Raw genomic sequence first — 24,823 nt, 5'->3', positions numbered from 1 at the left:
CCCATGGACTTCAGTGAACTGGCATCCAGTGGGTAAAAACACTGCCTTCTAGTCTATGATTTTACAGGCTTCTAGTGCCTTCTAGGTTTATTTTATTTTTTAACAATAATTTGAACGATGGACCTCTCAACAGGGGGATACCAGGTTTTTATCTCTTAATTAGAAAAAAAAAAAAAAATTAGGGCCAAACACATAGGTTTGCAAAGGATCACACCAGTAAAAAAAGAGGCTAAATGTTTTTTTCTGCATGACCACAATAAACACTTAGGCAGCAAATAAGGTTCTGCCCCTAATTAAATTATAACTGCAAGCAAGGCTCATCTATCTGAAATAAAGTTTCTTTAGTACAGTTTTGGTTAATAAAGTAAAAGTCAGCAGAAACAACCTTGCATCAGAAATAGTGTGATTTACTTGCTGGTAAATATGTTTGATGCTTTTGTTAGTTATTAGAGAAGAAAGCTTAACGTATAGGAAGGTTTGGTATTGTTGGGAAATACACTCAATGCAATGTTAGATATTAAGCCATAATGAATGTAATTATAGTAAAAACCCATTAACTGTAGGGTTTTTTTTTTTTTTTTTTTACTGAACCTTCAATAAGGGAGGAAAAATGGGGCAAAATAATGAAAAATTAAGAAATACATTTACATTTTGCAGTATAGAACTCTTCAATAGAAACTTATTATTGTGAATTTTAATTGTGTATTGCTCATTGTTAAAGTGGTATATTTACAGTAAAATTACCTTCTAGGTAAAGTTTTATTACAAACGTGCAATCTAACTTTCTGATGGCAGATTAGACACTAAAGGGAAATTCACAAAAATGCTGGTAAAGGAAAATGTTGTAAAAATATCATTTAAAAATGTAGTTTGTGCTCCGACTTAATAGAGTCACAGACCAATTTTCCATAATTTTTCCATCTCTACCGACAATTTTCAAAAATGTTGTTAAGAAGTGGGCAAAGCTATTGTATATGACCTTTTTTGAGAGTCATATCCATGACATTTTTACAGACATTTTTTATAAAAAAATCACACTGCAAAGTCCATACTGTGTTGCCAAAAGCTCATGAACTGTACTTTTCTATAATTACCTCATGCCCCAAGTAGGTATTCATTTTTGCATAGACTAATGCGATATTTAGCGCATCTAAGTGTTTGTGAATCATGCATTGATATTATTTATGCGCAAGAATTAACGCAATGCGTTGAAATTTATGTATTCGGTTGCGCACTATTTAACGCACGCGATATTCGACTTAACGCATGCAATAATACTTTAGTGAATTGCGCGTTTTTTTCACGTCAATTTTACCGCAAACCGCTTATCGACCTTTAGTGAATCAACCCTCTTCTGTTAATTTGTTATGCTTACAACATTTTTACAATTAGCCGACTGACATTATGGGGCATATTTATTATGTTGTGTAAAACGAATTCTTTGCAGTGCACATTTTTTTTTTTTACATTGGTCCATTAAATTTTTAATTTGTGCCATTCTCAGTGTAACATTTTACTTGCAGAAACCAGATATCTAAGGGCTGTGGCACACGGGGAGATTAGTCGCCCACGACAAGGGAGATTTGAGAATGTAAATCGCCGGTGGGATGGCATATGCGGCACCGCAAGGGCAAGAGTCAACTTCTGTGATTTCAGCAAATCGCTGGCGCAGCATATGCCATCCCACCGGCGGTTTACATTCTTGCCAGTGGGATGTCATATCGGGGAGATTGGTTGCCCTCGGCAAGGGAGATTTGTCGCGGGCGACTAATCTCCCCGTGTGTCACAGCCTTAAAGGAACAGTAACACCAAAATATGAAAGTGTTTTAAAGTAATTAAAATGTAATGTACTGTTGCCCTGCAGTGGTAAAACTGGTGTATTTGCTACAGAACGCTCCTATAGTCTATATAAATAAACTGCTGTGTAGCCATGGGGGAAACCATTCAAGCTGGAAAAAAGGAGAAAAGGGACAGGCTACATAGCAGATAACAAATAAGCTCTCTAGAATACAATGGCATTTTATCTGTTATCTGCTGTGCCTTTTTTCATTCGAATGGCTGCCCCCATGGCTACACAGCAGCTTTGCTTATATAAACTATAATAGTCTTTCTGAGGCAAACACACCAGTTATACCAGTGCAGGGTAACAGTGCATCATATTGTAATTACTTTAATACGCTTTCATATTTTGATGTTACTGTTCCTTTAAGGGTGAAGCCACACAGCTGCGTAGTAGCAGCTAGCTACTAGCTAGTTAGCTAGCAGCTAGCTAGTAGCCATGACAAGTGTCATGGCTACTAAACGCCAGAAAACACGTGTAGTGAAAACACATTTAGTAATTATCAGTAAATGATCAGCATTGTCTATTTTTGTAGCCGTAACAAGTAGCTGCTATTAGTAGCTCCATGTTTCTTCACCCTAAGATCTGTCATCCAGTATCTGCATGATACATGCTGCACATGTAAAGATGCACATGAAAAACCATATTTTTGTTTATTCTTATTGCCTTTATTAAATTAGTTCATACATTGTATTGAAATGCCTGCTTAAACTCCTGTACCAATTGTCCTGCTGTACAACTGTCTTTCTTTGATGTCAGTAGTAAATTGTTTAAAATAGCGTTACTAAATTTAGGAACATTCTGGAATGCAGTTCTGGAATCCCATACCTGTATATGTCCTGTTAATATTGTTTTTTTTTAGCACAGTGATATACAGTTTAGGTGGGCCCAATATCCACTCCTACATGGATTCTATTTTACTTAATTTTATAACCAAAAAAAGGAGGGGTGTAGCCTAATGTGCAATGGGGGTATGGTATGACATCCCTGTGGGCATGGCCAGCTAAATAAAGTAGCATTCTTCACACTTGGGGTGTTTTCTTATAATCTGTATGATGAGATATCATAAGTCTATAGTAGCACTTGATGTGTGTGCTTTCTACCACCTTGTCATAAGCTTTTTCAGTCGGGTGCTAGGCAGTAAAATAACCCCTTGCCTAGGGTTTAGACCAGTGATCCCCAACCAGTAGCTCGGGGGCAACATGTTACTCACCAACCCCTTGGATGTTGCTCTCAGTTCCCCCAAACCAGGTAGTTATTTTTAAATTCCTGACTTAGTGGCAAGTTTAGTTGAATAAAAAAAAGATTTACTACCAAATAAAGCCCCCTGTAAGCTGATAGTGTGCATAGAGGCTCCCTAATAGCCAATCACAGCTCTTATTTGGCACCTCCATGAACTTTTATGGTGCTTGTGTTGCTCTCCAAGTCTTTTTACATTTGACTGTGGCTCATGAGTAAGAAAGGTTGGGGACCCCTGCACGAACATCACAGAGAAATCAAACTGCAGCACATCCTTGCTGCTATAGTGAAAAGGTGATTTTATTTTCAGGTCAGATAAACAGGCAACGTTTCCGGTTTACGCCTGCCCTTTCTCAAGGCTCGAGAAAGGGCAGGAGTAAGCCCAAAATTTTGCCTGTTTATCTGACCTGAAAATAAAATCACCTTTTCACTATTGCAACAAGGATGTGCTGCAGTTTGATTTATAGGTATTCTCCTGCAAATTTAAGGGTATTGTTGCTCTTTAATACAGAAGTACTTCCTTTCACAAAACAAATCTAGTGCATACAGATATCTCCTTACTGCCTCGCCTTTAGAATATCCAGTATGCTTGTGGCCCAGTTTTCACAGAAAGTTGTTGCATTAGGACAAGGACATCTGTTAATTTGCTCATTAGGTATTAAAGAATGAAGTGTTCTCTGTGATATAGACAATATGTGCATCATCTCTATGATGAATTGCACAAATATGAATGTGGGCGGACTACTACGAAACTTTCACAGCTTATTGGTATGTCTGCTTTAGTATTTGTTCTTTGCTTGATAGGAAGATAAAATCCATTTGCTTTACATTGAGAAGCACCCCGTTAGTGCCAACAAAAAATAGATTTCTTTAGCAACTAGTGGATCAGTCAAGAATGTTTCTACTGCCAGATCCAGGCTGCTGGTAATTCCAGGGTTGACTTGTGTTCATACGCACAATATTGCTCAATCCATCAGTGTAGGCTGTATGCAAGGGCACAAGTACAGTCATATTTACTAAATCCTGTGAGCGGCCAGGCACACCAGTAATAAGCAATTCTTCCCTCTGGTAAAGTTTTAATGGTAGCACAAATGGGTGTGCTCCGAGAATTGTGCGTTTCACAATTCATTACTTACATGTTGAAACCTAAAATGGCCAAGATGGTTTATCAAAGCTTGGAAAATGCAATACAAACTAGACAGATTTATAACCCTGTTTTAGGAGAATAAAACATAGACAAACACTTTATTTTATTTTCTAAACAGGATTTTTTTTCATGAACACAAGAGGCTGGGGGATTTCAGTAAAAATACTGGGCAATGGACGTGACAAAAAATATGGAGCTGGTTAACCTTAACTTCCTGTCGGACACTGAGAGAGACCTTATCTTACATGTCCTGCAGAGAGATGAGGATCTTCGGAAAGTGGAAGAGAAGAGAATCAGGTACGGGAGATATATTTTCTGTTATATTTACAGGTTCCTATATAATGTCATGGACACTGTATAGACACCACAGGAAATAACCTCTTGAAAGTGACCATTTTTGTTTCTCTAGACCAGTGCTGTCCAACTGGCGGCCCGCGGGCCGCATTCGGCCCTCGACCCCCCTCTGTGTGGCCCCCACCTGTCTGGCTGCTTTGATGGCTTAACTTTGTGTTAGCTTTAAATGGTATCCGTACTAACCTTAACTGGCCCCATGCATAGTTATCACCTCAGATTCAGGCTGTAATCCCTCTGTATTGTTTAAATATGTAATCCCCAGTGTTGTTCACACCTTTTAATCTCTGCATTGTTCACCCCCTGCAGTGTTCACACCTCAGGCTCAGGCTGTAATCACTCACATTGTTCACCTATTCACACCTCATACACCTTGTATGTCCTGCCTGGCCTATGCTGCCTGTGTATAGGCAGCATAGGGTAGGCAGAGTATGGCACATAGGCAGCATAGGGCAGCCAGAGTATGGCACACACAGGCAGCATAGGAAAGGCAGAATGCTGCCTGTGTGTGCCATATTCTGCCTACACTATGCTGCCTGTGGGAGGTGAACCTGGCAGGGGTTTGGTCTGGGAGTTTGTTAGCAGTTGGAAATAGCCATTAAATGGTCCCTAAGGTGTGCAATTATATGCTGGGGGTTGCTGTGCTATCCACAGGGGAGGAGGAGGCGGCATATGGATTTAAGGGTGTGTCTTAATATGACATAATATCATTCTTTAACATATGAATGATGGTTGATATCCCTGCAGCAACCATTGTGATAAAATGGGTGTGGTTTAAAGTGGGTGTGGTTTAAAATGGGGGAGTGGCCAAAACTGGTTTCCATTAGCGGCCCTCCACCATGTATGCGAGAGAAATTCCGGCCCTCGGCACTGCAGAAGTTGGACAGCACTGCTCTAGACACTTCTAGATACAGTATAGATATGTTAAAAAATCAATGAATAGTTTAATTAGAGAGAGGAAGGAATGGTGGCGTGGTGAGACAGGAAAGGGAAAAAACAAGAAAAAAAAAAGTGATCAGATAAGAGGCTGACAGGTAAATAGGATTTTAAAGATTGAGTTGCACATTTTTACATACATACATTGTTACCATACCATACATATACATTGTGAGTTGGGGATGCAATAGTACTGGTTCTGACTATTGCACCAAAACTCCCAGGACCAATCCTGACAGGATTTATGACTTTTGTGCCTGTGACTTTATTAACAAAATTGGCAGTAAGCTGTAAAGTAAGCTGGTTATGAAATCCTAGAAAGCTTGCTGCATACTGTATATTCTTGTGCTAGCTACATAGATAAAATGCATTTTGGTATCTGCAGCTAGTTTGTGTGTTATCCATAATTGCAGCTGAGACTGGGATTCACTGCTGAGGGGAGATTGTCCATGTTACTACATACCAGAATACTCTTATGGAAATCTTATAGATGGGTTAAAATGAACATTAGACATTTATTGGCATGAATAATTGTGGTTAGCCAAAAGAAAATCATTCACATACCGCATGTTTCATTTGTCCTTATGTAGAGTAATGTTAGATTACTCTCCTGTCACTCTCCCATTTAGTTTTATGACATTTTAAACAAGGCAACTGACATTTGTAAAGTGTCATTATTTGCTTGGTAGGTTAGAGAAATTTGGTAACTGGTATCTGACTTAAAAGGCTCATTTACCATTAAGCACAAAAATGTGCTCAACATGCATTAAAATGCCATACACATAAAGACTGCACACGTGCTGATATACAGTGGCTTGCAAAAGTATTCGGCTACCTTGAATTTTTCCACATTTTGTCACATTACAGCCACAAACATGAATCAATTTTATTGGAATTCCACATGAAAGACCAATACAAAGTGGTGTACACGTGAGAAGTGGAACGAAAATCATACATGATTCCAAACATTTTTTACAAATAAATAACTGCAAAGTGGGGTGTGCGTAATTATTCAGCCCCCTTTGGTCTGAGTGCAGTCAGTTGCCCAAAGACATTGCCTGATGAGTGCTAATGACTAAATAGAGTGCACCTGTGTGTAATCTAATGTCAGTACAAATACAGCTGCTCTGTGACGGCCTCAGAGGTTGTCTAAGAGAATATTGGGAGCAACAACACCATGAAGTCCAAAGAACACACCAGACAGGTCAGGGATAAAGTTATTGAGAAATTTAAAGCAGGCTTAGGCTACAAAAAGATTTCCAAAGCCTTGAACATCCAACGGAGCACTGTTCAAGCGATCATTCAGAAATGGAAGGAGTATGGCACAACTGTAAACCTACCAAGACAAGGCCGTCCACCTAAACTCACAGGCCGAACAAGGAGAGCGCTGATCAGAAATGCAGCCAAGAGGCCCATGGTGACTCTGAACGAGCTGCAGAGATCTACAGCTCAGGTGGGGGAATCTGTCCACAACTATTAGTCGTGCACTGCACAAAGTTGGCCTTTACGAAAGAGTGGCAAGAAGAAAGCCATTGTTAACAGAAAACCATAAGAAGTCCCGTTTGCAGTTTGCCACAAGCCATGTGGGGGACACAGCAAACATGTGGAAGAAGGTGCTCTGGTCAGATAAGACCAATATGGAACTTTTTGGCCAAAATACAAAACGCTATGTGTGGCGGAAAACTAACACTGCACATCACTCTGAACACACCATCCCCACTGTCACATATGGTGGTGGCAGCATCATGCTCTGGGGGTGCTTCTCTTCAGCAGGGACAGGGAAGCTGGTCAGAGTTGATGGGATGATGGATGGAGTAAAATACAGGGCAAGAGGTTCACCTTCCAGCAGGACAACGACCCTAGTTGCCTCGCGAGGCTTTTTCGGCGATTTGTGCGAAATCGCGCCGCCGCATGTGCCATCCCACTGGTGACCTATATTTTCGCCGGTGGGATGGCAGGTGAAGGCAACTCGGGAAGATTAGTTGTCCGCGAACAGGGAGTTTTGTCGTGGGCATCTAATCTCCCCGTGTGCCAGAGCCCTAAACATAAAGCCAGGGAAACAATGGAATGGTTTAAAACAAAACATATCCATGTGTTAGAATGGCCCAGTCAAAGTCCAGATCTAAATCCAATCGAGAATCTGTGGCAAGATCTGAAAACTGCTGTTCACAAACGCTGTCCATCTAATCTGCCTGAGCTGGAGCTGTTTTGAAAGAATGGGCAAGGATTTCAGTCTCTAGATGTGCAAAGCTGGTAGAGACATACCCTAAAAGACTGGCAGCTGTAATTGCAGCAAAAGGTGGTTCTACAAAGTATTGACTCAGGGGGCTGAATAATTACGCACACCCCACTTTGCAGTTATTTATTTGTAAAAAATGTTTGGAATCATGTATGATTTTCGTTCCACTTCTCACGTGTACACCACTTTGTATTGGTCTTTCACGTGGAATTCCAATAAAATTGATTCATGTTTGTGGCTGTAATGTGACAAAATGTGGAAAAGTTCAAGGGGGCCGAATACTTTTGCAACCCACTGTATATCTAATACACATGTGTCTATTGCCCTGTTTATTTAAATTTGGACTTTAATTATGACATTCCTATCTCTGCATCCTTTCTTCTGTATTGATAACAATGTCATCAAGAACTATTTTTACTGACCTGACTGATAAAATACTGGCCATGTTGCAACCCTACTCTTTTTTCAAGTCCTGTATCTGTTATTATGGAACATAAGTGGGTAACTATGGCATTAAAACTGTTTTAGTAGAGCTGGATGAGGGCAATGACTGAGTTGAAATTGTAGAATATGGTAAATGAGTGATACAGATATAATTAAGCAGTACTTAGTCATGCCTTTAGGAATTAAGAAACACTGACAGCATGTGTAGGGAGTGGTGTAGTATAAGGGTGTGTAGCCAAGTTGCTGTGACAACAAACTCCTTTATGCCCTCTAATGACCGCAGTGTGCAGGGATAATGTGGAGCACGATAGTTAATATTGTGTTTGGCAAGTAGGTCCTGAATTCTTTTCCTCAAGGCAGTGCAGTCTGTAAATTGCAGTGAGTCAGTAAATTGTTGGGTGCAGTACTAGTTAAATAAAGTGCACAACACAGCAAGATATGTAAATAAATGAGCTAATGCCAACTTGGCATTATCAGCAATAAAATGATATCTGTGTTAATCAGGTCTTGTTATCCAGACATATAAATCTGTACAGTAATTGGAAACCTGTTACCCAGCAAGCTTAGATTTACAGAAAGGCAATCTCCCATAGACTCCATTATTATCAAATTATTCAATTTAAAAAACAGAACCATGTACTTGATTCCAACTCGGACAACAAGTCCTTTTCAATTTAAGCATAAAACCCAAATTTTTTTTATTAAAACACCCATACTTGTTTTTTAGCTGTCAATCATATTGACTTCCCCGCCCCCTATAAAACCATAGACTTTTCATAGACAGTTTTTACTTTTGTCACTGTCTACTCTCATCCCCCCATTCCCCCTCGCTTCTTATGGTCTATAATTGAGTAGCCTGTGCATGGTCATCAGGTCCCCCATTCTGGCACATAAACAAGATTTGGGATGATACAAAGCTTGTCTATAACAACAGTGTTTTCCTGCAAAAAAGACTGCAGGAAAAAAGTTTATATAATTTTATAGTGTAAATAAAGTTAATGTTGCCTGACTAGCAAAATAGAAAATAATTTGAAATGTATTTCTTAGGATAACAGGTCTCCCTTAATAGGGCGTAGTTTTTCCTTAGCACTTCTGTATTTTAAAGAGGTTGTCCATGCAAAAAGTCCATTAAACAATTGCAGTGGTTCTAAAATTACTTGTAACTATTGAAAAGAATATCTTTCACCCTGTTCTTTGCATTCCTGGCTTTGACCTCTGAAACAATGTTGCAGGAGCCAGATGATTACCAACTGACTTTCATTAAACAAAAAAGTAATAGGGGGTGGTGCTCCTAATACAAAATGCTGTAACTTTTATAAACCAGTTTTTAGGAATTATTATTTTAAAATATTTTGTATAGGAAAGAATACTACAGGGATAAATATGCTATTGGTGATGATAATCAACAATATTGTTTTCTTGTTCCAGATATATAATTTGCTAATTTTGTATAGGATCCCCAGAAAGCTTGGTGCTCTACTGTATTTTAAAGAAACTATTTTGAACATAGTCAAGAGTCAGTATCCCACAGTGGCCTCTACTTCTAGGCTCCTCAGCAGCTGCTAGGCCTTGTGCCCCATTGTTATGCCAGTGTATAATCATATGTGTTGGCCTCAGTCAAAAGCACTACACATATAGTATACATTCTTATTACACATTGCATTAATTATATCCAGGTGAGGTTACTTAAACCTAATATTTCTGGTTTACAATCAGGAGGCTGAGAAATGAACTCCTTGATATTCGAAGGAAAGGGGCCAAGAGGGGAAGTCAGCGTTACAGTGAGCGGGCGTGTGCTCGCTGCAAGAACAATATGGGAAGAATTGCTCCCAAAGCCAATACTTGCCGAAGCTGCAACCACCTGGTGTGCAAGGAATGCAGAGTAGATACTACTGGAGGAGGCTGGAAATGCAATGTGTGCAGCAAGGAAGCGTGAGTTTGGTCATTTTTGTATTCGCATTGAATGTACCTTTTGGGTGCACAGAAAATGTTCTCTCTTTACAAGTAAAGGAGTTAAAAATAAATGTTGCTTTGAATGGCCTTCTGTTTTTGCTTTAGTAAGCCTTGATCAACACTGTAATTTATAGGTCTAACAGGTATTAAAGAAACTGAAGAGTATTTTCCCAAACTGACAGTGCATCAGTCACAAAAACAGTTACATTGTTGTTGGGTTGTTGGGTTAAGAAAACTGTGTAAGGCTGCTAATAAAGGTATCTAAAATAAGAGAGTAGGTTTAAAAGATTAATCAAAGGGTGAATCAGTGGATAATAAATCTGTAATGGCCATAGAAATACTGTCCTTTGACAGTAAAATAACAGCCTAAACATCACTTCTTGGTGGTGGTCACCTTATTCTTAATCTGCTGACATTGGCATTAAGTCCTTCTTTATTTTCTGTTGAGGCCCAAGAAGGACAAATCTTGTGCTTGACTACTGTTGCATGGTGTGCAACAGAGAGAAACCCTTATATGTAATAAAATGCAAAAGGGTTGCCAATATGCAGCAACCAATAAGATGTTCGCTTTTAAATAGGTGCACAGTAAATGCTACCTTCTTAGGCTCAGAGTCTAGGATTAATAGTTCCAGGAAAGAGAGATGTAATAAATACTAGGATACATTTACCATCCTCTTGCCTGCAGGTACTGAGAAAAATGTTACAAACTGCTGTGTATTATGCATAGTAATAGATATAGCACTGCATATTATGTATGCCACCAGTTTTAGGTCTCTGTATTACACATGACACCAGATAAAGTTCTACACAGTGCAGATGACACCAGGTATATCTCTATTTATATTTAAAAAACAAAAAAAACATATACAAAACTGACTGTGGTATATACCATGCATAGCAAGTGCCAACAGATTAATCAAATGTAAACAGTACCTTGCTGCTGCATAAATCAGATTAAATAGGATTGTATCTAAACATTTCTTATATGGCTTTATAGTGACCTAAAGAAGTCAACTGGTGACTGGTTCTATGATCAGAGGGTGAACCGCTTTGCTAACAGACTTGGGCGTGATATGGTGAGGATGTCCTTACGACAAAAGCCTTCAGGTATGGTATGAAACACACGGCAGTCACAACAGTATTGAAACTGACATACTACTTGAAGTAGTAGAGGTAGTTTTTAAAAATAAATACCTTTTGGTAGACTAGCAATAAAGCTTCTATATTTGTTAGTGCAATTAAAGAACGTTCTGCGCCCTGTCCCATGTGTGGCTTATTAAATGCTACCTTTGTGTTATTCTTTTCCTCTTTCCCCCCCCCCCCATTCTCCTGTGTATACCACCAGACTGATTTTTGAAGCTGGGAACATACATTCTGTATTTGTGTGGTAGGCATAGATTGCCTTTGTAGAGGGCCCTGTACTTCCTGACCAAAAGGTATCTACTAAGTGCAAAGCCTTTGTGCAGCAGCAGAGTTGCAGACTTCTAAAGAAGCCACACACCTGAGATGGAGCAGTACAGTAAAAAAGGAGTTAACGGCCTTCTCTGTTATTTTCATGGGTTCTATATAGACTACATTTATAATTTTAATGATAATTAGAATTTTAGATAACTTAGAATTTTAAATTTGTGCTAATCCTTGCCTTTAATCCCAGTTCTAATTAAAGTGACAAAAAGCCATCAGAAATAAAAATGTGACTTCTAAAATGATGGACTTATTAAAACAGGTGATATAGAACAGTTTAAAATGTGGTAGGGATGACACAGTTAGAAAAGGCAATGAGGGCTGCAAAGCAGGACTGAAAGGTCCACACTCCATTCCAAAAACAAGTCTGGAACACCTGCTTTACTAGTTATACATACAGGGTTTGCTAACATTTACTGTTACTTTAATTTTAGTAATACATACTATTTGTCAGGTTAAGATGTCATTCCACGGAAAGCATCATGATTCACTGCTTTATAGATTGTGGAACCACTTAACCGAGATGTACTGAAAACTGTTGTGGATTGTTTTGTTTTGTGCCTGACTCTATTTAATAACTCTTCTAGAACCTAAAGCTTTGGCCTTTTAATTGTCATTACACTTATTTTTCCTGTTTTTTAGCAAACAAAAGGGAAACAACTGCGCAAGCTCTTCTAGAGTTTTCCCAGCAGCTAAATGAGCCAAAAACAAGGAAAGCGCAGAGGAGTCCTCAACAGCAACACAAGAGCTCTGGGTAATTTAATATGTGTTTAGTGAGAACATCTAGAAAGTGGGTGTGTTAAAATCAGACTGTTGCTTTTGCATTATGTTGGTTTAAAAGTCAGAACATACTGAACAAAGAATGGAAGCAGGGCCGCTGCTAGCCAAATGGGTGCCCTAAGCAGAAGTTTACTTTTGTTCCCCCTCCTCCAAGTATTACGGAAGTGCCCCCAATAGAAAGAGCCCCCATACACAGTGCCCCAATTGCCCCCCATAAACAGTGCCCCCAATTGACCGATAGACAGTAGCCCCCATAGACAGTAGCCCCCACACACAGTGCCCCCAATAGAAAGTGCCACAATTGCCCCCATAAACAGTGCCCCCAATTGCCCCATAGACAGTACCCCCCATAGGCAGTAGCCCCCACACACAGTGCCCCCAATAGAAAGTGCCCCCATGCACAGTGCCCAAATTGCCCCCAATAGAAAGTGCCCCCATACACAGTGCCCCAATTGCCCCCATAAACAGTGCCCCCAATTGCCTCATACACAGTACCCCCCATAGACAGTAGTCCCCACACACAGTGCCCCCAATTGCCCCCATAGAAAGAACCCCCAACAGACCAAGTCATCGTCGACGGCTCCTTCTCTGTTATGCTGCGGCAACAGGCACTTCTATAAGGTTGCGCCTCGTCGCTGACATGTGACGTCATACGCACGGGCGCAACCTTATAAAAGGGCCTGTTGCCGCGGCATAAGAGAGAAGGAGCCGCCGATGATGACATGGTATGTTGGTGCGCAGACTGCGTACTCTGCATAGGGAGCGGCGGTACTGGGTGCCCCCCTGGGAATTGGTGCCCTACGCAGAGTGCGTACTCTACGTATAGGGAGCGGCGATACTGAATGGAAGGGTACTTTTTAGGGTACTATCACATAAAATGTGATAAATATCTAGTAATTTATCATTCTGCTTTGTTTCATTTTCTCTATCTTGCAATATGATGCAAAGCTCTCCAGACCTCCGGGACCAGAAAAGTGACACTGAATCTACAGAGCAAATGAGCCTTAGCAGTTACAAAACGGACTCCAAGAAAAGCTCTCCATCAACTTCAAGGTTCAAAAATGTTTTGTTTTTTTTTTTGTTTAATTACTATTATTATCTATTTTTTATTATTACTTTTTTTTTATTACTATGTATATTTGGAGTATATACACCAAACATACAAATACTGACAGAAGAAGGGGATAAAGCCCTTGCTCATAAGAACTTACAGGGTATGACCAGATTTAAAAAAACAAAACAAAAAAACAATGATTTATCCTCAATTTCTAAGAGAGAAAGAATGGTGTAAGAAATCAAGTATCCAGATGATGGTCTACAAGGATAATGTTATATTTATTATTTATTTTTCAGGAGGAATTCTTTGGAAAAGTCTGCTACCCTGCAAGATGCAAAAAGAGCACAGGGACCTGTAGGGGCTAATGTTGCCACCCTTACAGTGCCTGTTAGATCAAGGGATCGCCATCAGTCTGATTCTGAGGGAGTAAGTCTCTATATCAGTATATTGGTAATTTTGCTTTGAGTGTCAGTGATGAACAGCTTCTCCTTTTCACATAATTTAGGAGGCTCTTCTGGGGAGTCGAAGTGCAGGATCTGCTGATGAAAGTGATACCCTATTTAAAAAAAATCCACGAAGGCTCTTAAAACCTGCAGGTAAAGTTATAGTGCTGAGCTGTATATTTATCAGTGGATATACATGTTGTAACACTTGAGATGCATATTGAGTTTGCAGAAACGTGAAAACATTGGTTTCATTTATTAAATAACTGAGAGAACTATCATTTCAGATTACAGTAAATCTGTCCTTGATCTACGGCCAGAGCCAGCAGCTCCAGAAGAAAATGCACTGGGAGATAGAAGCAAATCTGTTCCACGTCTTAACATAGAAATGGTTTGCAAGTCATTTTCTTGTATTTACTTGTACTCTATTATTTGGCAGTTAAAGAAAACTAGATAGCTGATATTGTTTCATCTATATAACCTTCTGTTGTTTTTGGATTACAGGTATAGGATCTGTTATCTGGAATTCTTGGGATCTGGGTTTTTTTAGATAAGGTTTATAACCGTAATTTGGATCACCATACCTTAAGGGCTCTGGTAAACGGGGAGATTAGTCGCCCGCGACAAATCTCCCTTGCTGCTGGCGACTAATCTCACCAATATGACATCCCACCGGCGAACATGTAAATTGCCGGTGGGATGGCATACGCGGCGGCGCAATTTTCGGAAATCGGCGAAGTTGCCACGTATGCCATCCCACCGACGATATACATGTTCGCTGGTGGGATGTCATATCGGGGAGATTAGTCGCCAGCAACAAGGGATATTTGTCGCGGGCGAGTCGGGCGACTAATCTCCCCGTGTGCCAGAACCCTTAATCTACTAAAAAATGTATAAACATTAAACAAACCCAATAGTATTGTATTGCCACTCATATGGAGGTATGCAGCATAGCTACCATCAAGTATAAGACATTGTCTTATTACAGAGAAAGAAATGATTAAAAAAAAAAAAAAAAGTGAACTTGCTTAAAATGGACTCTGTTGGAGAGTAATCTGAGTTCTCTAGATAAGTTTTATACCTGATTTTAATTTTTAAATTTTGCTATTGTTTTATTGTAATCAAAAGGTAAGAAAAGGAAAAGATTAGGGAGAAAGAGGAGTTGGTTATGGAGGAGATCAGCAACAGAATTATCCTGAGAAGGTATCTGTAGCTAGGGATCTAGTGTTTGTTCTGGGCCCCAGGGAATCAGCCAGACCCAAAAGACACATGATAGGGTTATGGACCTGTGGCAGATCTAATTTACTGGCAAGGAAATGTGTTACCACAGGACAGTCCCATATCATGTGTAGGAGTTTTTTTTACCTAGGGCAGGCAGAAGTTTCTTTTGCAGTATAGAAGGTATGTTTGGCTTATTATTTTGAATTATATCTGTTTGTCTCTAGTACTAATTAGAGGTTGATATAGACAATCTATGATTTTCCTCCCAGTCATTTTGGTCCACATGGACTGCACTTGTTTCCCATTTGTATTTTACTAAAAGGCTGGCATTCTTTATGTGTTTGAAAGGAATTTGTCTTTACCACCATAACTTCTAAATCATTATTTGAAAAAACATTGTTATTTGGGAAATTGCGTAAATTGGTCAAGGGAATTGAAGGCTCAGTGTGATGAAATACTTGATGCCCACATGAGCCCTTGTATCTGTGAACCTTTAAAAATGAGGGAGATAATTGTTAGAGGAATATCAGGAAAAATGATTTATTAGTAATTTTATATAAGGTATCTCAGGATGTTTTGTAGTGTCTAAAGGTGGCCATACACGTTACAATTGCGATCTTTTCTGCGACAGGAAAGATCGTTCCCTTGTCTCGTACAATAATATCAATGTGTGTATGGCTAGCTTAATGCTGAAATTAATGAAGAAGTTTCTTTCCTTGGTCTATATAATGCATGGTGCAGACTTTCTATAGAACCAAAGTAAAGGGCTTTTAACAGTGAAGCGGGGTTTTCTGTATCAAATACTTGACAATAAGAAACTTCTGGCAACTGTCTGGCCCAATACTGTAACTCATAACTGGGTAGAGCCAAGCCCAAGAGTCATATTAAAGGAACAGTAACACAAAAAAATAAGTGTATAAAAATAATTAATATATTATGTACTATTGCCCTGCACTGGTAAAAGTTGTGTGTTTGCTTCATAAACACTACTACAGTTTATATAAATACCCTGCTGTGTAGCCATGGGGGCAGCCATTTAAATTGAAAAAAGGAGAAAAGGCACAGGTTACTAAGCAGATAACAGATAAGTAGCATAGATTCCCATTGTATTCTACACAGTTTATCTGTTATCTTCTTATGTAACCTGTGCCTTTTCTCCTTTTTTCAATTTAAATGGCTGCCCCCATGGCTACACAACAGCTATTTCTATTAACTACAGTAGTCTTTCTGAAGCAAACACACAACTTTTACCAGTGAAGGGCAACAGTACATTATATTTTAATTATTTTAAAACATTTTTATTTTTTAGTGTTACTGTTCCTTTAAGACAGGGCTGTCCAACTGGGGGCTGTGGGCTGAATGAGGTCCTTAGAAGGATGTTTATGGCACCAGTCTGCTCAGAGGCTCAATTCACTTCACTATATGAAATCATTATTTTAATTGAATTTGGCCCTCCAATATGCTGTATGAGATATAATTGGCCAAGTACATGAAGTAAGTTGGACAGACTGTGTTAAAGGACAAGTCAACTCAAAATATAATTTTATGCCTAATAAAAGAATACATAATTCTAGGCAATTTTGCAATATACATTCATTACAAATTTGCAATGGATTTTTACTTATTTGTATATATAATTGTTTTTTTGTTTTAATTGTCTGTCAGTAGGGATGGGCGAAACAATTTGCACGGCAAAAAATTTCGCCACGCGACGTGCCAATTTCCTTGACGCAGGCATGAGCTTCTGATGCGCACGTACAGTAGTTTTTTTATGTGTGCGTTGTTTTTCACGCGCATCAAAAGAATTACACATGGGTCAAAAAGGTAGCATGTAATTTTTGTGTATTTTAATACCTAAATATTTAATAGAGCTTTCTGTTTTAAGTTTGGCAGCAAGGGCTATTAATTGGGGCACATTTTCATCTAGTTGGAATATCCTTTTGGTCCCTATAGATGGAAATGTGATGTTAAACTTAAAACAGAGAGCTCTTTTACATATTTCAGTATTAAAATACACAAAGATCACCAAGATTTGTCCCTGTTTACCTGAAGCCCGTGTTCCCTCTAAGCTGTTTGCTTGTGCACATGCACAAATTTTAAAGCCAGAACACACAGAGTTTTGGTGAGCACAAAGAATTTTGCACATTTTGCATTCATTTTGACCTGAGCACACCTTTTTTCCAATGCACGCAGAAGTTTAAAATGTGTGCCCAAAATAATTATTTTTTTTCCCACAAAGCCAAAAAAGAATTAGAGTAAACATTGCCGAAAGCCCCAAAATGTTTCATAACTTTTTATCTAAAATGACCATATATATCATGCCAATAAAGGTTATTCATTGTTAATGTTGTCCCTTTGTTATTAAAGGAGAATATCATGTAAAAATGTAAGAATGTACCAGTGAATTATATTTCTCCTAAACATAGAAGGAATGTGCTTAAAAAAATTGTGTTTTGGACTGATTTGTTGAGAAATTCCCCCAAATCCCCCACTAGTCACGCCCATCTGTTCTACTTCTGCTGCCTCCTTTCCCAGGCTGTGCAGGGGGGCCGGCACCATATATTATTCATAATTGCCTACAAAATTAGGATTTTTTCCATTTATCCAATATGTTTCCTTTTAATAAGGAATGGTATTGTTTTCTGGTGTCTATATGAAATATAATTGTCTATAGCTGATTCTGTAAAATTTCCCTTAACCCTTGCATTGTCCACTTAACAAGGAGTCAGCATGGCTTAGTGACCCATGGGCCATGATCTAATATTACTGGAGTAATGGTCACTTGAACAGGAACTCTACAAATTATAATCAACTCTCTACGTTTTCATATAGCATGTACAGAGATATACCGTAATCGCAATACTATGTACTGAGCACAATTTAGTAAGAAAAAGTTTTAGTGTCTAGTTGTCTTAAGTCCTTAAGTATTAATTCTTTGCTTATTATGTTAAGGAAGAGGAAGATGAGGATATTGACAATTTAGTGGAGATTCATCGCTTGTCAGCAGGCAGAAGCAGTTTACGAAGTGGGGCTTCTAGTGTAAGTCTGCAGAATTCAACTTTTTATTGCATTCTTTCTTAAATATGATAGTGTGCCTTGCACAATCTCTTTATTCTTTTCATTAACTTCTTTAAGTGCAAAATGAATAATATTTTCCATTATTTGTGTTTATAGTTACTAATAATATACAAAGCCTCAATTCATTGACTGTGACATGTCTCCTTTAGCAATTTGAAGTGAGAGGTTTGGTTTAAGCAGAGCCCAGCAAAATGTTTAATTATTAATCTGTATTTAAAACATTTCAAATAATGCTTTGTCCCCTCAAGGCAGAAACCACTCATGGAATAATTTAGCTTTTTGAAATCCCACAATAGAAAATAATTACAAATATCCCCCTTGGTCTATATTTTTACACATTCCCAGAGTATTAAAAAACATTTTGGCAGTATTTAAAACCTAAACGTATAGTCAGTCATTACATGCTCAGATTTTTATGTATGAGTTTTTGGAGACCAAATAGTCAAGTTTATGGATGTTATGCACTAACTATTTTATATTTATGCTAAGCCAAAGGCTCATTTTGTTGTGACTGATGTGTTGACTGACTGACTGGTTTAGACAGCAATGTGTCCACGATTTATTTTGAAGATGAAGGTTGTTCTCTCCTGTGACAGCCAACTTGCCATTTCTCAAAATTCTTTTCACCAGAATGCCCTGTGCTCATAGTTGAGTTCTTTTTCTTTCAGAGTACACTGGGAAGCATGATAAGCATCTACAGCGAGGCTGGGGATTTTGGCAATGTTATAATAACTGGAGAAATTATATTTTCAATTAATTATGATGCAAAAGTACAGCTTTTGAATATCCTTGTGAAGGAATGTCGGAATCTTGCCTATGGAGATGAATTAAAAATGAGATCAAACCCGTAAGTTGAACTTATATTTAAATACGGCACTCAGCTAAATACTGATAAATTAAGAAACTTAACATCTGGACATTGCTTTAAAAAAAAAAAAAAATCTTTAGCATACATACACCCATTTTTCCAAGGTTCAGTCTAAATTAATGCCATTTTTAACTAGAAGTATCCCAGAATGCTCTGTCCTGGTAGCCTACAAAACAATATCCATGTTTTAAGCAATGCTCTTTTTAAATAGTTAACATGATAACTTTAAAATGTATGTTTAGGATATATTACTCTTTTAGGAATGGTAGCAGTGCTCAAAAGAATATCATCTCTTTCCTGTAGGTATATTAAGTCTTACCTTTTGCCTGACAAATCTCGTCAAGGGAAACGTAAAACTACAATCAAACGCAACACCACAAATCCAATGTACAATGAAGTTTTAAAGGTAAATACAGCAAATGAATATTTAATTCTCACTGCAAAGTGAGAACCTTTAAATAAGAATGGCCCTAGTGATTAGATTTGGGCATGGCACTCTGTCCTGCTCCATGGTAGCTCCTTCCACTGTATGTAGCAGCATCAGGCTCCACATAATAAGAAATCTTTAAGCATTTCCTCAGTGATCTGAAGTACCCATGGAGGACATTGTACAGTTTCTGCCAATGCCACTGCAGTATATCAAAAAGGCCTTTTCAGAGCTGCTGCAGTACATTATTCAGGTCTTACTACTGCACTCAAATCAAGAGTGCACTCTGGAGAACAAAATAAATCAAATGTGATTCTTTATTGTTTGATCCTTTATCAGGTGATTTTACAACCATCAGTGCTCCATCACCCCAGCCACTTTCCTGCAGCATACCTGTAAAAAGCTAACTTCTCCAATATGATGACTGTCATGTGGCTGGCTGAGGATGCAGCTTTTCTGTAGTAATGTTAATGAAATATGATTTTAAATATTCTGGTCCGATTTGTTGTCGTCAGTAGCTTATCTATTGCAAATGATACTGTTACTTATCAAACCCTCACAGCAAGAAACACCTTCCCTGCCCCATTGGTCAGAAATGATTTTCTTCACAGCAGCAAACACAGTTCCTACACAGCTCTCTATAATATTTGACATTTGTAAATTTGACATGCAATATCAAAGGTAGAATATGATATTTATTGTGGGTTTTTCTTCTTTGCCTTAGTATATAGTTCCAGAATCTATGCTCCATTTGAGATCCCTTGAGCTGTCCGTCTGGCATTATGATCGATTTGGCAGAAACACATTTCTAGGGCAGGTGGATATTCCACTGGATTCCTGGAACTTTGACAGCTTGATAGAAGAATGTCTTCCTCTGCATGGAAAGGTAATATTAAAGTATTTCAGTCATTTGTTAACACCAACCACTTGCTCTGATAGAAGAATAAAACTGTTATTAAATCTGCATTTTTACAAAAATGTGTTTTTAAAATTAGTATATACTGTTTTTCTTTTTATATTCCCAATATGGCATAAAAGCTGCTGAGATACTGGAGTCTAAGGAGCAACAACTGGAGTGTCTTACACTAGCATATCATTGCTGTGATCATTATCTAAAACACCTCCTATAAATTAGGCAACACCAAGGCTCCAGATTAGATGTGTCCCTCCAAGGTTTTTTTTATGTCCCCAGTCTCCCCAAGACATATATATTTTCTTTGTTTGACATCATTTTTAATAATCTGACTCATGAACACATAGTACAGAATATTAGATAATGAACTGACTAAATGAAAGATGATAGACAGCATTTAAATTAGTAATTCAAAAGCTGGTGGCCAAGTTGGTTTTATGCCACTAATGTGTTAGCTATTCGGTAGTGAAATTCTTGCCTTTGTTATTTAGGGCAACATGGACAGTGGAGCTGGCTTTTATAACTCCAAAGGGGAGCTGGTGGTTTCTCTGAAGTACGTACCACCTACCAAGCCCTCTGGAAGTGAGAGGCGAAAAAGTAAGTGGACAATTGCTGTGTATATCTAGTAACCATTATTTAGACTGCTTTAGCATGAGGTCTTTTTTATGGTTCTTCATAATACACTTAAAATGGATACTGCTGTCACAAAATGAGCCCCTATTCAGTGGTGTAACAAAGAAAGACTGGACACCCCTGCAGAAAAATCCTCTGTGGAAGGTGGGGAAGAGCCTGGAACGCTCAGTCTCTTCTCTTTCCTCTGTGGAAGCGGCTGTGGTTGGTGGCTGCTACCATACAGCTGACCCAGCAAAAGGCCAGGACCTCAGGGTCTGCTGTGTGGTAGTCCTTCCTTGTCCATCTTTCTGATTCATTAACTTTGCTGCCCACTGCAAACGAGCAAGCATCCCTCAAAAGATTTTGTTTGCAGGGGGTAAATGAACCACTCCCCCTTTTTAATATTTCTTTACAGTTTTTTATTGCACCGTTATATTCTGTCAAACCACTGAGCATAAATACATTGATAACATTAACGCTCTATGGTGTTTTTGTTCTGGCTCAGCTAAACAGCACTGTATTTATATCAACTGTAGTCATTATGAAGCGTAAACACAATTACCATTGAAGGGCAACAGTATATTATATTTTAATTATTTTGAAACCTTTTAATTTTTTGGTGTTACTGTTCCTTTTAAGTATGGAGTTCTTGGACGCTGCACCCCTGCATATGTTAAGCAGAAGTAAATCATGCTCAAATTGAAGACATATATGGGAATTTATGGGAATGCCCATGCCCTTCCCACATGGCATCCTTAATGATACAGATTCAACTTGCATGATATTTACATGTAGGTGCAAATCTTGTAGCCATGTTAGTACACAGTGTTTGACTTGTGTCTGACAAATTTATGCTGGAGTTTTCAGAGATATGGTGCATAAAGTGTACTGTACCAATTTTTGCACCTTGCACAATGCACTGAGATGGCTGCCTACACACCAGTACTGCAACTAAAAAGAATACATTTGTTGGTTCAAGAATAAGAATTTAATTGGGAGAGTGAATTACTGTGTTTGCTATGTAAACAGTGTAATTTAAAAATCATGACAGAATCCCTTTAAAGCAGTGCTGTCCAACTTCTGTTGTACTGAGGGCCGGAATTTTTCCGACCTACGTGGTGGAGGGCCGATAATGGAAGCCAGTTTTGACCACTCCCCTTTTTGAAACTGCACCTACTTGAAACCACACCCACGTTATCACATGACCATAGCCATATTAATAGTTGTAGTACAGCAAAAACCTGCCATACTCTGCCTTCCCTACCCTGTCTGTGTGTGCCATACTCTGCCTTCCCTACCCTGCCTGTGTGTGCTATACTCTGCCTGCCCTACCCTGCCTGTGTGTGCCATACTCTGCCTGCCCTACCCTGCCTGTGTGTGCCATACTCTGCCTGCCCTACCCTGCCTGTGTGTGCCATACTCTGCCTGCCCTACCCTGCCTGTGTGTGCCATACTCTGCCTGCCCTACCCTGCCTGTGTGTGCCATACTCTGCTTGCCCTATGATGTATGGCACACACAGGCAGCTTACAGTGACACAATGCTGGCACTGCTCCTACAGTCTGCACTGTATATTAAAAAACTATATATTAAAATTTTTTTTAATTGAAGTCCCACCTCAGTATATGTTCTTTTTGTAGTGTGCAGGGATTATTTGTGGGTTTCTATTGCTCCTGAGGTGTGAACAGGGGAACAATGGGGGTGATTACAGCCTGAGCCTGAGGTGTGAACACTGCAGGGGGTGAACAATGCAGAGATTAAAAGGTGTGAACAACACAAGGGATTACATATTTAAACAATACAGCCTGATTACAGCCTGAATCTGAGGTGAGAACCATGCAGGGGGGGGCAGTTAATCTCAGTACTGATGCCATTTAAAGCTTACACAAGAGTAAGCCATCAAAGCAGCCAGACAGGTGGGGGGCCACACAGAGGGGGGCCGCGGGCCACCAGTTGGACAGCACTGCTTTAAAGTATAAATAATCTTGCAATTATTGTAAAGGCCCCTGGACACGTTTTCTGAAAAAATATTTTTTTGATTTTTGAAACTAGAAAAAGCAGATGAAGGAGGAGAACTTCATGTCTGGATTAAAGAAGCTAAAAACCTCACTGCTGTTAAGACGGGAGGGATATCTGACAGCTTTGTTAAAGGGTGAGTAGACTACCAAAGTATATTATTGTTTCCAAGGACTTCTAAATTAGGGCTGCACTGAATCCAGGATTCGGCAGAATCCACAGTCCTAAAAATCACATGACTTTTTGTCATGTTAACACCATTGTATGGGGTGACATTTAACCCTTCCAAATGCTAATTAGCATATGCTAATTAGGATTCAATTCGGCATTCATCTGAATTGAATTCAGGGGTTTAGCCGAACCCAAAAAACTGGATTCGGTGCATCCCTATTGTAAATTAGCTGACTCAGTCTATGTCTGGAGACATAAATAGGAGCAATTTCTTTTGCAAAACTCAATAGTTGTTATTGAACCATAGCCAAACGATCATCAACAACTTGTGGCTCTGTCCAACTTGTTTTGTGTTCAGGCCCGGATTTGTGGTGAGGCCACAAAGGCCCGGGCCTATGGCGGCACAAACTTAGGAGCGGCATGCCGCCCTGCTGAAGCAAAATTTGAAATTTTGCTCCCATACCAAGCAATTGGGACCTTTACCACACAGCTCCATATGGGAGTTTAAACATTCGCGAATGCACAGTCACTGTGGGGAGGGGGTGGTTTTGGGGCTTGTGTTTGCACATGTGGGGGCTAGGGGGGGGCAGAATGGGGGCAGCCTCGGGGCGCCCAGATTAGAAATCCGATGCTGTTAATAATTATACTTCAATATATTTCATACAAAAGTCAGCAAATAATGTCATGGGCTTCCTTCATGTTACTCACAGATACCTGTTTCCACATAAGAACAAGAACACAAAGAGAAAGACCCCGGTTGTGAAAAAAACCCTGAATCCACATTATAATCATACCTTTGTGTATAATGGGATAAAACCTGAGGATCTTCAAAATGTATGTCTGGAGCTGACAGTCTGGGACAGGGAGCCACTGTCAAGCAATGACTTCCTGGGAGGAGTGAGACTCGGTATTGGAAATGGTACGTTTGCACCTTTCTTGATCACTTCATCATTTTTTTTTAGCTCTTTCGTCTTCACTCACTTCAAATGTAGCCTGCACCCAAATACAATGTACATCTGGGTTGACAGGCATCATCTTGTGCATCTTAGGATCTTCCTCTGTCAGATAGTTGACACTGAACATGCACAGTTAAAACCGGCCAGTCCTAGTTTAAACAACAAATACTCCATCTGGAAAGCTCTTACAGAAGTGGATCCAAAGTGGCATGTCTCCCTGTTGTGCAAATCTTTTTGGCAGGTACAAAGATAGGGACACCTTTTTGTTGTGTAGGGTCCTGTAAAAGTGTGTTGGGGGTTGGGTTTCATTCTTCTTTAAGTCTGTGATTCCACCTCAGGTCCCACGATTCAGAGTATAATGTGTCACTTAGTGCCTTTCATCTACTATGGTCTATTGCAGAAGAAAATTGTATTGCATTTAGGGGTCATGGGGACATACTCTAAACAACAGTCCCAACCCATAGGTTAGAATCACTGGTAGAAATAAATGACATATGTGAAAAAAATAACAAATAAAAGTGCAGGGAGCAGAGTAAAGAATATGGGAAAAGGAGAGCAGGCATAAGAGAAAGAAAAAACAGTGGGAGAGAAGGGCAGAGAGAAAGCCAGAGCATATTTAAAAGGGATAATGGAAATCGGGCTTAAGAAAAGAAGTATAGAGGAGAAAAAG

The 24,823-nt window shown here is 39.2% G+C and overlaps 1 protein-coding gene across 2 annotated transcripts in view; it reads left to right on the top strand.

Moving 5' to 3' along the window:
• The window catches only part of sytl4 (synaptotagmin like 4), a 39,462-nt gene that overhangs the window by 11,358 nt on the left and 3,281 nt on the right, over positions 1-24,823 (top strand). The window contains exons 1-16 of one of the 2 annotated variants that reach the window (XM_031891103.1): positions 1,591-1,610; positions 4,345-4,523; positions 9,913-10,128; positions 11,147-11,256; positions 12,256-12,367; positions 13,342-13,446; positions 13,747-13,876; positions 13,956-14,046; positions 14,181-14,284; positions 18,067-18,153; positions 18,861-19,039; positions 19,364-19,466; positions 20,212-20,373; positions 20,892-20,997; positions 23,063-23,162; positions 23,908-24,116. In XM_031891103.1, the coding sequence (XP_031746963.1) occupies positions 4,399-4,523; positions 9,913-10,128; positions 11,147-11,256; positions 12,256-12,367; positions 13,342-13,446; positions 13,747-13,876; positions 13,956-14,046; positions 14,181-14,284; positions 18,067-18,153; positions 18,861-19,039; positions 19,364-19,466; positions 20,212-20,373; positions 20,892-20,997; positions 23,063-23,162; positions 23,908-24,116 (1,939 nt within the window). In that variant the 5' untranslated portion in view covers positions 1,591-1,610; positions 4,345-4,398. Of the gene's footprint in view, positions 1-1,590; positions 1,611-4,344; positions 4,524-9,912; positions 10,129-11,146; positions 11,257-12,255; positions 12,368-13,341; positions 13,447-13,746; positions 13,877-13,955; positions 14,047-14,180; positions 14,285-18,066; positions 18,154-18,860; positions 19,040-19,363; positions 19,467-20,211; positions 20,374-20,891; positions 20,998-23,062; positions 23,163-23,907; positions 24,117-24,823 lie in introns of those variants that run through there. The other variant, XM_031891102.1, reaches the window with a different exon arrangement.

This window comes from Xenopus tropicalis, chromosome 8 (genome assembly GCF_000004195.4).
Source record: "Xenopus tropicalis strain Nigerian chromosome 8, UCB_Xtro_10.0, whole genome shotgun sequence".
NCBI classification, from domain to species: Eukaryota; Metazoa; Chordata; class Amphibia; order Anura; family Pipidae; genus Xenopus; species Xenopus tropicalis.
Note: the sequence above shows the minus strand (reverse complement) of the source record. Positions and strands in the feature narration are given on the sequence as shown.